Consider the following 14501-nt stretch of genomic DNA (forward strand, 5'->3'; position numbering starts at 1 on the left):
GGAACCAGCAGCAGACCTATAGAGAAAAGGACTAATACTCAAGCAGCTGGAATAAGACTAATAGCAACTTGATAAGCAAGATAGATGATACTTACTCTATTCTAGATGAACCAACAATTCTGAATCACTCCAGAAATTAAAATGCATACATGTAGTCACATGATGTTACATGTAGTTATGATGTTACATGTAATCACATGTCACATGATGTCACATGTAGCCACATTATGTTATATGTAGTCATATAATGTTACATGTAGTCACATGATGTTACATGATGTTACATACATGTGGTCACATGATGGTACATGTAATCGCATGACACATGTAGTCACATGATGTTACACGGTGTTACATGTAGTCATATGATGTTACATACATGTAGTCACATGATGTTACATGATGTTACATGCATGTAGTCACATGATGTCACATGTAGTCACATGATGTTACATGATGTTACAGACATGTAGTCACATGATGTCACATGTAGTCACATGATGATACATGTAGTCACATGATGTTACATTATGTCACATGTAGTCACAAGATGTTACATGATGTCACATTAGTCACATGATGTTACATGTAGTCACATGATGTTACATTATGTTACATACATGTAGTCACATAATGTTACTTGAGTCACATGATGTTAGATGTAGTCACATGATGTTACATGATGTCACATGTAGTCACATGATGACTACATGTTACATCTAGTCACATGATGTTACACGTAGTCACACGATGTTACCTGATGTTACACGATGTTACATATAATCACATGATGTTACATGATATTACATGTAGTCACATGATGTTACATGATGTTAGATGATGTCACATGATGTTACATGTAGTCACATGATGTTACATGATGCAGTAATCTGCTGAAGGGTCACGGCCTGTCATACTACATTTGGCGTTCATTCCATGACATTTTATTCATCTGGCATTAACTTGGTAGATGCAGCAAAATAACTTTAACCCTTTGAGTTACGTTGAATTTGTAATACAGGTCCAGAACTGAATTTAGTGGTGGGGGATGAAGTGTTATGGGGTGAGACGGGGGCAAGTCCAAGATCAGATGAATTTCAGAATCCTGTGTTAGTCAAAATTGAGTTGTGGATTTGGTTTGGTGTGTGTGGACATGGAGGATCAAATAATGCATTTAGAGCTTATATTGGGTTTGGAATGTCACTATAGATCTTTACAGATCACATCAGAACTTCTGAACACCACATTGTATGCAAATAAAGCCAAAAGAGACTAAATGGCAGTAACAAAAACATATAGCCAACAGCAGTCATGTAAATGCAAAGATATAAAAATATAGTCTTAAATTTAATCAGCTGAATGAAATAAAATCTTTGTGATTTAAATAAAAGCTACTTACTCTTCTCCATCACTGTCACATTTGAAACTACTGTAATTGTTTACTGATTATCAATAAGTTTGCCAAGCTTTACTTTATCCTCACTGCCCTGGATGAGGAGGCCTGTCTGGACAGCACAGTATGCACTTTACCCAGGCAGATAGACGTTAACGAATCTATTCTGTTGTTTAATTTCTTTTTCTTCCTCCTCTTCTTTCTTGCAATGTGTGTTGGATCCAGCAGCATGTGTCAGTAGTCCAGAGTGGACCTTCAGTCAGACTGTACAAGAGCTTCACCTGGTAAGAGGACACACCGTGCTGCTGCTGCACATGCTCACAGCAGTTTATTGATATCTGCATATTGTATTGTTCATCCTTGCTCTTTGTGTGTGTGTGTGTGTGTGTGTGTGTGTGTGTGTGTGTGTGTGTGTGTGTGTGTGTGTGTGTGTGTGTGTGTGTGTGTTTTCTCCAGGGTGTCCTGGGAGGTCTTTGCAGTGGGAAGTCTGCTCTGGTTCATAGACACATAACAGGAAGTTATTTGCCCCAAGAGAATCCTGAGGGTTGGTTTGAAGACGTCTCGTCACTTTATGTCCACAGGTTTGTTTTCTTCTCGACATCATCAGTGTGGCAGTTGCTTGTAACGCCTTCGTTCTGTTTCTGTGTCTGGCAGGACGACAGTTTATAAAGGAGGTGTTAGTGGATGGACAGAGCCACCTGCTAGTCATCAGAGAGGAAGTTGGACTCCCGGATGCTGAGGTGGGTTTAGAAGTGAGTGAGGAAACTGAATGATGTGTGCAACTAAACTACAAATCCCCACGACGGATCACAGGGTTGAGTTTGTCATGACTAGGGGCGTCCGGGTAGCGTGGCGGTCTATTCCGTTGCCTGCCAACACGGGGATCACTGGTTCGAATCCCTGTGTTACCTCCGGCTTGGTCGGGCGTCCCTACAGACACAATTGGCCATGTCTGTGTGTGGGAAGCCGGATGTGGGTATGTGTCCTGGTCGCTGCACTAGTGCCTCCTCTGGTCGGTCGGGGCACCTGTTGGGGGGGGGGGGGGGTTGGGGGTAATAGCGTGATCCTTCCACGCGCTACGTGCCCTGGTGAAACTCCTCACTGTCAGGTGAAGAGAAGCGGCTGGTGACTCCACATGTATCCGAGGAGGCATGTGGTAGTCTGCAGCCCTCCCCGGATCGGCAGAGGGGGTGGAGCAGCGACCGGGACGGCTCGGAAGAGTGGAGTAATTGGCCGGATAAATTGAGGAGAAAAAGGGGGGGGAATCCCAAAGAAGAAAAGAGTTTGTCACAACTGCATTCATTCATCTGGCAGACTTTTTCAGGGCTCTCCTGTCCTCCTGTCCTCCGTCGCTTTAGTTTGCAAACTGGGTGGATGCAGTCGTCCTGGTTTTCAGTTTGGAGAACGAAGTCAGCTTCCAGGAAGTCTACAGACACTATCACCAGCTGAGTATTCACCGCCCCATTACTGAAATACCTTTCATCGTGGTGGGCACTCAAGGTAACACATACACACACACACGCTTTATTTCGAAGGCTTGTTAGCAGAGGGAGCGCCCGGTTGACTTTGCTGTGAATGGTCTAGATAAGATCAACAGCAGCAACCCTCGGGTGATAGACGACGCCAGGGCCAGACAGCTTTGCTCAGATGTGCAGCGCTGCACTTACTATGAAACCTGTGCTACCTACGGCCTCAACGTGAACCGAGTCTTCAATGACGGTGCGTTTCTCTGCATGCCTTTCAAAGCCAAACCCGGCAGTAGAAGTGACAACCTCAAGATAGAGGAGAAGACACGGAGAAGCAGCGTTTTTATTTGAGGCTCTTGTCTTATTCTTCCTCCGTAGCCGCACAGAAAATAATGGCAGCCAAAAAGCAGGCGGCTCTCCTGGCTTCCTGTAAATCCCTGCCTAACTCTCCCAGTCACTCTGGAGGCTCCACCCCCGTGTCAGGAGTCTTCACCGGACAGGTACCACAAACCACACGGTTGCGTCCCTGTCGTCCGTATTTCTGACGTACCGTCCATCACATGCGTGGCTGTTTCTCTGTTCTGGTCACCTGTTACCACCTGTCCCCACCCCATCCCCTGCTCACACCCACCCTTTCCTCTCTGCAGGCCAGTAATGGAGGTCAGAGTAGCGACTATTCCTCCTCTCTGCCCTCCACCCCTGTGATCACTCATAAGGAGATCTCCAGAATGACCAAAGGGGAGAGACAAGATGGTGCCACCCCTGGCTCTGTCCGCGGCTCTTCACGGAGACGGACCACCCGCTTTGCAGTACACACGGTTCTGTTACTACCCCCTCCCATTCTTAACATGTTCCTCTGACTGCTCTGTTTTACAGATGAACCAATCCTAGACCGTTGTAGTGAGTTTGCTGACATCTACTGGTTAGAAACCATGTAGAGGTTAAAAACATGGCAGGCTGGTCTTGGTACTCTGTGCAGGGTGTCCGCGGATCCTTAAAAAGTCTTAAATTCATGTATCTAAATCAAAGGCCTTAAAATGTCTTAAATTCATTAAAAATGTCGGAAAATTGTATTAAATTCATTACTCAAAGGTCTTAAAAAAGAACTGTCCTGGAGAGGACTATTTCTTCTTCTTCGTTTGTGTTGTGCAAAGATGAATGTAGCTTGGGTTGCGAACAGAGCGCGAGTCATTCTGGTGACTACTTGCAGTCGTGACCAGAGTTGGCTGCTTTTCCCGCTGCAGCTAATGTGAGGTTGTAAATAGACCGTTCTATGGTGCAATGCATAAACGTGTTCAGCCAGTGACGTCTATTGGTCAGATAGAATCGCTTACAGAAGCCTCTGGAAACCGGAAATCCACAGCAGAGAGGAAAATTCTGAGCAGTGGTAAGTCACGTTCCGGCAGCTCCGCAAAAATAATAAAATAACGCCTTTTAAAACGAACGAGAAATCTATTGAACACCTAAACTGACATAAGATAATATTTGACACTTATACGGTACTTATTCATTCCACCACGTGCTATTTTCATGAATTCCAGGTTCGTATCAGCCGCACCTGTTAGCTATAGCATGCTATTCCCTGTAATTAAAACAAATATGTAACCCCATAGACAAATAAATGACCTGGATGATGCGATACCATGGCAATATTACCTGCAACTCACGGTTGTAGGTAATATTAATGCAACTAGTTATCGAAAAGAATACCGATGTTGGTTTTACTGAGCGGTTAATTGCTAAATGGTATAGCCTATATTAGTCCATGGGCCAGACGATATTTCGGTACACTCAAGGTGGCAAAACTTACTTATAATTTTTGAAAGGATCCATGTCTGTAGATGATATTTTGGTATGATAACCATTCCTGAGTGGCAGCTCTATCACAGTTATCAGCTCATGAAGTTAACCACCCGCTAAACTAAATTGCATTTTAGACGCTGGTGCATATCCTGGTTTAGCCTCATGGTCAGGACATTTTTCAATGTTCTATAATATTGTCTTTGGTATCATTTTAAAGGGGACCTTCTTAGCTTTCATTCAAGCCCTGTTGTGGATATTTCTCACAAATATAGAGGTCACTTGAGCTCTTCAACCCGTCAATAACACACATCTTTCTGCAATGTTCGCCTAAACTATATACTTTCTTTTAGCCCTGTGGCATCTAGGAATATCAGGGACACAAAACACAAAAACTGGAATACTCACAGGACTGTAAAGATTCAGGAAATGTATAATATACCCATACTATTTCATTGTGTGAGGTGATTGTGAGCCTTAAATGAGAACTAGACCAAAGCCAGTTAGGTCACAAACTGGTCTCTATACATTTGTTTAAATACACAATCAAAATACATGATAAAAAGGAATACCATAGTGAGGTAATGAACTATTTTAATATTTTAAACAACATTGACATTTACATATACTTAGTCAATGATACATGTAATCCCATATCATTAGTGGGTATATGTAATGGTAATGGGTAGGGTAATGGGTATATGTGAATATGGTTACATTATTGTTATCAAGCTCTGGGTAACCAAGTCCAGAATCAACATCCTGTGCATCAATAGACTACTACCACAGTAATACCATCAGAATCATCACACTGTCATTCATCAAGCTGCTCGTTTCTCTCATCATCTGACTCCCCAAGTTCAAAGTCCAGTTCTGGACCATCCTGCTGTTTTTGGTTACTGCAGGTCTGTAACCTGCACATGTCTGTGCATGGAAGTCCATTTGACAGGCACATGCAGCTTGGCATTTTGCATGAATGCACACACTTGCATGTTAGCATTTCCAAGACCACATCTGGTGCAGGTGGGGAGCGCATCCAGTAAATGGCCAGCTTGCCTTCATCGTCTGTCCATCCATACTCAGTAGGGCTTGGCACCACAGGGTTAGCCTGCAGACAGCACTTCCATATTGCTGCCTGATAGTTGGCTCGTTGAACATGCATAAAGAGACAGTCTCTACATGGTGGCAGCTGGCTGGACTCAACCTCTCCCCTTTTGGTGCAGAAGAGCTGGTAACGCAGTTTGTTCACCTCAGCAGTGCTGCTATTAGCAACATACATCCGACAGGTGAACTGCTCAATTTTCTGGAACAGCTCATCACTCACATTCCATGTCTGTCCCAGTTGACTAAAAGTCTCTTGGCAGGAAGTGTGCTTTCTCACTATCTTCAGGGCATTCAGCTTCCCTCGACCAGCGAATGCACTGACAGTGCCGCAGCCTGTGAAGGCATGTAAGCCAATTAGGCTGTCACAGATGCTGTCTCCAAGTGAACTTGCCAGTTTGGTGATGTCGACAAACCGTGTGCGGTTCTGAGTCCCACACTTCTGGTAGATGGGACAGGTGATGTCCTTCTGGAAGCCAAGACAAAGCACCATGACATCAGTGTCCTCAGCTGTGATGATAACTGACTTTGAGCCCGCATTTGCTACATGCAATGCATGCAGGAGCAGACGGGTGTCAGCTTCTTCATGTGTGGAGTGCAGTTCTGCTGCTTCCTCACACCCATCTTCTGTCAACTTGTAGCAGGTTTCCTCACAGGTCATGTACAACACCTTGCCATGCAGCATAGCTCTGTATCGTGGGAGTTTCCACTCTTCCACCAGAAACTTGATGAGACTGGTCTTGTTGGAGGAACTGCACAGAAATTTTCTCCACTGCTGGACGTGGTGTCCCCCTGCAAGATTCTTGTACTGGAGAGTGATGTCTCCACCCCGGTTCAGTCGTTCAGCATCTTTGATCGAAGTCTGGTGATAGACATCAAAAACAACATCAATCCTCCCACTCTGTGCTCCCTCATGGAGGACCTGGGTCAAGGCTGACTCTGCCACCTGTGCAAAGGTTTTGTTGTTGCCATTCATTTTTTGGACCAGGCTCATCCCATCAATGATGGAAGTAGATGGGATTGGGATGTCTTCTGCAGGAGATACATTCTTTTCAAGCTCTCTGGCAAGTGCAGCCTTGTTTGTTTTTCGTAAGGACCCATCAGCATTTGCCAGTGCCTATGGTAGTGGGCCCAATGGGTAGGCAAGGACATCCTTCAGATTCACCTTCCTGCTTTCAGCCACCAGGATAATGTGACTGAAAAGGTTTCCATCTGCCTTCAGAACCACATCCTGTGCTTTCTTTCCATGAGCTTGTTTTGTGCTGACATTGGAGAATGTTTTCAGACTTTGCTTGGTCATCTTGTCGTGGAATTTCACAGGTGGTGGGTCTGCATCTAACCTTGTTTGCTGGAATGCTTGGTAGGCCTCTTCTCCTTTCTCAAGAGCTCTCAAGAGATCTATGGTCACATCAGGTGGAGCCATGTTGCCAGTGGAGAGGCTAACCAAATCAATCTCATCAGGGGACATAGGATTGAGCCAGTTATTCTTCATAAGGTCCATGAGAGACTGGACATCTGCTTCATCTCTCTTGATCCTTGGACTCTGTAGATCTGGATGAGACCATTTGCACCTGCCTTGACCTGTCAGGTCTCTCAGCTGTCTGAGGTACATGCTTCTATACTCAGCTGTGAGATAATATTTGGTCACAGCTCCTGGCTTCAAGCTAAATCCCTTTGTCCCTCCAGCTGTTTGGGTGTCTTTGTTCACCGTTTCTTCTATAGCTTGGTCAACAGGGATTCGGCCAAAGGGATTGGTGGAGCCCAGTTGGACTGAGAAGCCTCCTTCCATGAATTCTGTGTACACATCTGGGTGTGTGATGGGCAGCTCAGACATCTGGGCGTAGTAGTAGGGGAGGTAGCGTGCATAATTCATCCTGTCATAAGCAAAGCACCATGGGATCATTGCTCGAATGCTAGCCAAGTGTAGCATCCAGTCTCCCTCTCTGGATGCTCGGATGAGCCCCAACAAGATTTCAACCATGTCCAAATAGGACATCCAGAAGTTCGAGAGGCTGCCGTTTCCACCTCTAAGGAACTCACGGTAGACTTCAAATAGATCCATGATGCGTGTACAAGAGCTGTTCTCGAGGACCTCCTTCAAAGCATGTTGTGAGACTTCTTTCCCAAGGCTGTCAATGGTCTTCAGTGTCTCATTCAGGTGAACCATGTCATTCCTGTGAGTTTCTTCCAACCAGGACAGGAAACCATTCAAGGTCAGTCGCATGAGAGCCTCATACAGGAGCTTGTGTAGTCGCACTGCCCTGTTGTACTTGCGGCCATCCATAACACCAGCAATTGAGCCTTCTGCAATCATGCCAGACTCAATGCAGAGGTCTTTGAGTCCAGCATCTTGGAAACGCTTTCCTATTATTGCCAGCAGTGTGCAGATGGTGTGGAATACCCCAAGCCTAACGATGATATCATGGAACTTGTCATGGTGTTTCCATGTGATCTCGACAGCCTTCACATACAGGGCTTGGTCAAAGACACAGACAATCTTCCTCAGGCCTAAGCACTGCATGATGCTCAGTGACTGGTTAAGCACCTCGTTGACAGTAGACATTTGTGTCGCTGGAGCATTGATGGTAGGGAGATGGCCTATATTGTCGGGGATGACCGTCATCTTTCCTCGAGTCAGGATGTTGAAGCCTGTCCAGCTGCTGACTGACTGTTCTTCTTGTTGTGACATGCGTGCTAGGACCCAAAGAAGGTTTTTCTCTCTGGCAAGCTTAGTATTGGCTGCAGTATCGGCATCTGACTTTTTGCTTTGTGGTGGCCCTACCCGTTGTCCAGCATTGTAAGTTGGTAACATTGGTGGGGGTCCATCAATGCTTCTCTTCTTTGTTTTGGGAACAGTGGGCATGGGTTGGACAGGAAGTGGGTTGACTGGCTTTGCTTGCACAGCAATCCCATTGACTCTGTGAGATGTTCCCTCACCACTGACAGTTTCTTCAAGACGGTCGATATTGTCCCAGGCTAAAGTTGTGAATATGCCAGGATGGATGTTAGCTGGAAGGGCAATGCCACTCCCTGATGATGAGAGTTTCTGGAGACACAGGGCAGTGTTGATCTCTTCCATCTGTGAATAGAACACACTGTGACCAAGTCGGTTGAGGATGTTTATCAACTCTACATTTCCTGTCAACGATTTGACACTGAATGGCAGAACAATGTGCTTGGAAGGCTTGGTATTTCCACATGTCACTGCATATACTATGTCATGGCCAAATGACTGCAGAAGGCACTGCACTCTCTGGGATGCATGATCAGGATCATTTGAGCCTGTGAGTAGAGAGTACAGGAAGATAATGAGCGACTCTGGAATGGTAGGACATTCTGCTTCTGGTTTGACTTCAGGCGGCCAGGTTTGAGGAACATCTTGACTTTTAATGTCTGCTCTCAATTTGATGGCTGCTTTGGCTATAACATCTTGTGCACTGACACTTTTCAGGGTCTGCAGCTCCCTTTTGAGAGACTGATTTTCTTTGGCAAGTTCCCTCATGGACAAGTTATCGGGATAGAGGAGGAATTTTCCTTTCTCATCAGGGAATATCTGCAAGGCTCCAGCAAACTCACTCTCCAGGTTTCGCCTTATGTGCTTCTTGGTTGATTCCTTGACTTGGGCAATGCCTTGGGAGTTCATTGAAGCTACCAGTCTAGAAGAGAGATCAGTCATTGTCATCACTTGAGGATTGCCAAAAAGCTCCATCCTGATGAAGAGGAACAGCTCATTGTATGCCTTATTCACAGCAGCTTCATACTGGGCTGCAGCATCATCATCTTCATTGCTGGCAACCTCTCCTTTGGAAACCTCTTCTTTGGTGTAAAGTCTATAGCATGACCTGTGGTAGTGCCCTTCAGCTGCTACAAGGTCTCTACTCACAATGGCAAGGATTCTGCTGTCCCTTTTCTTTGTGGCTGCACTCCTGATCTTTGCATCAGCTCGCAGTTCTCGACACTGCACCAGTACTTCTCTCGTATTCTGTCTCTTGGAATATTTGCTGTTTTTCTGACAAAATATGCACTCTGCATCATAAGTCCTAGATGTACTTGGAGCATGTCGAGCTACTCTCTTAGATTGTTTCTCTTCAGCAGAGACACAACTTTTCTTTTCTTTTGCAAGGAGGCCATCAAGAATTTGCTTCATAGTGAAGATACTGCGACACTTTCTGTGGTAGTAGATTGCTGGAATCTGTCCCTCAGGAATGTCTTTTGCCAGTTTCAAAACTGGTGCATGATTTCGTATCTGAGCTGCCCTGAGCAGAGTTCTCCATGAGTCGACACTTTGTAGTGAAACCAGCTTATCTGTATCATCAGAACAGTGGATAATGCACTCCACCCGTGGGCGCTTTGGTATTGGGTAAAAACTTGCTTGTTCACCAGTGACCATATTCAGTCAGTTTTCACCTGCCACATACAAACAAATACATGTAACTTAGGTGTATGAACACTACTAAAACAAAGTTTACTTTGCTTCACCAGTGTCATATTACCATTATTTATCTTACATAGCCACAAATAGATACATTACCTAGTTGCTATGCAACAGCTGTATTTTGTCCACATGAGGCCGCTAAAATCAACACAAGATGAAAGTAGCCACTTTAACTAATCATATTAACATATACATTAAAAGAACATGCTAACATTATGGGAAATTAGCTTACAATCTTCTCCAGAGTGAGACAAGAAGATAGATACCAGTTTCCTCTATATGTGTTTAGTAGAAAGCTATCTGGCTGCACGTTAGCCTAGCTTAGCACAATGAATGGAAGTACACAGTACTGGTTATCCTTGGTTGTTGGCCAACTAAGAACTGTCCCAGAGTTTAAGCTAGGCTAATCAGTACCAGGGGTGTTGAAATGCTATATTTGTAAAAATCTGGGCAAATACACAGTTGTGAGAGGCACAGAAACAGGTTTCCTGAAAGAAAAATGAAATAGCTGCTCATTTGGAAAGGTTATCATGTATTATTTTACTTCCGTTAGTGTACCAAATAAAATGGCACCAGTGAAGTTGTGTCACCTTGGGTGATATCGATATCTGGTCTGACCCATGGACTAACTGGCTTTGGTCTAGTTAGTTTCTTAGTAATAATGCCCTTCTAATTTAAGGTTCACAATCACCTCACACAATGAAATAGTATGGGTATATTATACATTTCCTGAATCTTTACAGTCCTGTGAGTATTCCAGTTTTTGTGTTTTGTGTCCCTGATATTCCTAGATGCCACAGGGCTAAAAGAAAGTATATAGTTTAGGCGAACATTGCAGAAAGATGTGTGTTATTGACGGGTTGAAGAGCTCAAGTGACCTCTATATTTGTGAGAAATATCCACAACAGGGCTTGAATGAAAGCTAAGAAGGTCCCTTTAAAATGATACCAAAGACAATATTATAGAACATTGAAAAATGTCCTGACCATGAGGCTAAACCAGGATATGCACCAGCGTCTAAAATGCAATTTACTTTAGGGGGTGGTTAACTTCATGAGCTGATAACTGTGATACAGTTATCAGCTATCATCTACAGACATGGATCCTTTCAAAAATTATAAGTAAGTTTTGCCACCTTGAGTGTACCGAAATAGGAAATTTTGGGCTCTGGCCCATGGACTATATAGAATTTGGCGGACAAACGCTAACTAAGTCGTGGCAAAATGGCCGCCGAGAGAAGAAGAAAGGTTGATGTTAGAATGGATCGTCCGGAGGGAGGGGGGAGGGACCTCCGCTGCGCGCTCTGCTGTGATTCGTTGTTTTGTCATCCAATGCTCACAGCAAACCAACCAATCACAGCAGCGTGTAGTTTCTGGCAGCTTTTTCAACATGGAGGAGGACTTCAGCTTATCTGATTGCAATCGCGCGAAATTCGGCGAATCAAATGTTTAAATATTCGGTCTGAACGTCAAGAAATGCGGTTACAACATCAGCGTGTCACAAAATATACATTTGTTTAACCATTTCGATAAAACTGCACTCGCGCCAATCAAATGTTTAAATATTCAGCTGTTGGGCGTTAGGTCTTACCAACCATATGTATATATTTTGTTGTAGATTTTGGTCTTAAATTCCGTTCCAAGTGGCATTAAAAAGGTCTTAAAAAGTCTTAAATTCAACGTACTGAAACCTGCAGATACCCTGTCTGTGATCTAAGCATAGCAGGATAAACACAGCTGCAGCTAATAACCTTATTAACGACTCTGTTAGATTGCATTGACAGACAGACAGACAGAGCCAGCACTAATATTTGTCAGTAGTACTGTCAGTGCTGGTTCATCAAACAGATCCATTACTAATGTTATTATTATGTACTGCATCATTATCTACTGTGTTTAACCTGCTATGCTAAGATCACAGAGTACCAAGACCAGCCTGCCCTGCTTTTAAACTTTACATGGTTTTAACTAGTAGATGTCAGCAAGCTCACTACAATGGCTGCTCTTTATTGATTATTGTTTCTCTGCTTTTTGCCCAGAGCCGCAGAGGTAGTGATTCAAACAGAAGGAGCGCAGATGCTAAGGGGGATATGGGCAGCGGACGTGCCATCCCCATAAAACAGGTAGAGTAGGTGAATGACCTTCAGAAAGGCACATGATATGTGTGGTCTCCTGTCTCGGAGAGCGTCCCACATAGACCGTAGGTTAGATGTGTACAGACAAGTTAATTTTGTAAAGAGATGAAGGGTTAGGCTCTCTGATACTGGCCAGATGAGTAGATCGTACTTCTTTTGGCAAGGCAAGGGTATGCTGGCTTTTCTAATCAGATGGCCAAAATATTTTGAGATGGCTGTACAGGAAATTAGTAAAAGAGCACTTCTCCTATCTTCCATCACCTCCACCAGAGTATCTTACTGAAGCGCAGCGGGAACTCGATCAACAAAGAGTGGAAGAAGAAATATGTCACACTGTCCAGTGATGGCATGCTGTCCTATCATTCCAGTGTAAATGTGAGTCAGTGCAGTAACATCTGTCCACATACAGGCCAGCTGCTCTCTGTGAAATGCCTTCAAAAATCAGGGCCAGTCACTGAGTGGTCGGTTGTGATTGCTGATGATTGGCTTTTCAGGACTACATGCAGAATGCCCCCAGGAAGGAGATAGACCTGGTCCGGGTAACTGTGAAGGTGCCAGGGAAGCGGCCACCACGTGCTGTACCTGCCTGTGGTCCTCCAGTTGGGCTCAATGGTAGGGTCAAAGATCTACAGGTACCTAAGGGGGGAAGGTGGGGATGTCAGTCCAGGTCAAAGAATAACCACCCTGCGGGTTGTATTCAACACCATGACAGGATATGAGGACTTTAACTTGCACATGCACGTTCCCTCCCAAATACCTGCTTTCCCATTCATACAGAACAGAACGAGCTTTCTCACGAGAGTTTTACAACGCCAGGCCCATTTAGAAATAGGCTGTTCCTAAATGTTATACATGTTACATGTTACACCTGTTTAAAAGACAATTGTTGGGGTGTCTGGGTAGCATGGCGGTCTATTCCGTTGCTTTCCAACATGGGGATCACTGGTTCGAATCCCCGTGTTACCTCTGGCTTGGTCGGGCGTCTCTACAGACACAATTGGCCGGGTCTGTGTGTGGGAAGCCGGATGTGGGTATGTGTCCTGGTCGCTGAACTAGCGCCTCCTCTGGTCGGTCGGGGCATCTGTTCGGGGGGGGAGCTGGGGGGAATAGCGTGATCCTCCCACGCGCTACGTCCCCCTGGTGAAATTCCTCACTGTCAGGTGAAAAGAAGTGGCTGGTGACTCCACATGTATGGGAGGAGGCATGTGGTAGTCTGCAGCCCTCCCCGGATCGGCAGAGGGGGTGGAGCAGCGACCGGGACGGCTCGGAAGAGTGGGGTAATTGGCCGGATACAACTGGGGAGAAAAAAAGGGGGGGAGGGGGTTAAAAAAAAAGAAGAAGAAAAGCCGTGATTTGGCATATAAACCCCTCAAAAGAGACACTTAAGGGTTTAGGTGAGGAAGCTTGTTCTATTTTAATAAGACAGTGTCTCATGACTGGCGGCCTGTCCAGGGTGTCTCCCCACCTGCTGCCCAGTGACTGCTAGGGTAGGCTCCAGCATCCCCGCAACCGTGAGAGCAGGGTAAGCAGGGTGGGTAATGGGTGGATGGATAGTGTGTCATGACATTTTGGGTCAGAACTCTTAGAATTAGAAGCAGGTAGTGACAGCTGTCATGTTTCAGGGCAGTGTGGCGCAGTTTGAGCCGCAGCCCAGTAGGCCTGGCTGCACACGCTTCTCTGGCTTTCTGAGGACTTCGAGAAGAGGACACATTTTATGACAGAATGATTTTTTTCAAGGGAAAGTGAAGTACCCTCAGAGAGGATAAAACCACTGTGTGGGAGGTCAGATGTTTTTCAAGGGTTGGTGAAAGAAAAGTGGTAATCGCTGTGTCCCTTTACGACTTTGTTTTGTCTGTTTTTGCCATCTTTCGTCCTCATAGGCGACCAGATTTACTTCTGCCATTAAGTATTGTATGTCAGTCACAACCATGGTGGCTCGGTTGTTTGTTTTTAGTGCTTTTCCTTTATGCTGTGCACCATGGTTAGCATGTTCTTCCTTTACTTTCCTAGTCCCCGTGAGCGCCGGCCTCCTGCAGGTGGAGAAAATGGAAGGACTCGGTGGTGCACTGTTCTTAAGGGGAACTAAAACAGTTCAGCGGTGTCATTCCACAATCAGTACCAATCCCCCAAGCATCGGTGAGAGAAGAGACTAAAGGTGGACACTGTGCTCCG

At 45.1% G+C, this 14501-nt stretch overlaps 1 protein-coding gene across 1 annotated transcript in view; it reads left to right on the plus strand.

The window, feature by feature from the left end:
* Positions 1-14501, plus strand: part of LOC130107250 (arf-GAP with GTPase, ANK repeat and PH domain-containing protein 1-like) — a 46140-nt gene that overhangs the window by 10616 nt on the left and 21023 nt on the right. Inside the window, exons 2-13 of the mRNA XM_056273760.1 lie at positions 1619-1677; positions 1850-1937; positions 2048-2133; positions 2752-2893; positions 2978-3112; positions 3238-3359; positions 3507-3668; positions 12234-12317; positions 12600-12704; positions 12824-12978; positions 13987-13991; positions 14340-14465. Of these exons, the coding sequence (XP_056129735.1) occupies positions 1619-1677; positions 1850-1937; positions 2048-2133; positions 2752-2893; positions 2978-3112; positions 3238-3359; positions 3507-3668; positions 12234-12317; positions 12600-12704; positions 12824-12978; positions 13987-13991; positions 14340-14465 (1269 nt within the window). The remainder of the gene's footprint in view (positions 1-1618; positions 1678-1849; positions 1938-2047; positions 2134-2751; positions 2894-2977; positions 3113-3237; positions 3360-3506; positions 3669-12233; positions 12318-12599; positions 12705-12823; positions 12979-13986; positions 13992-14339; positions 14466-14501) is intronic.

Source organism: Lampris incognitus, chromosome 2 (genome assembly GCF_029633865.1).
Source record: "Lampris incognitus isolate fLamInc1 chromosome 2, fLamInc1.hap2, whole genome shotgun sequence".
NCBI classification, from domain to species: Eukaryota; Metazoa; Chordata; class Actinopteri; order Lampriformes; family Lampridae; genus Lampris; species Lampris incognitus.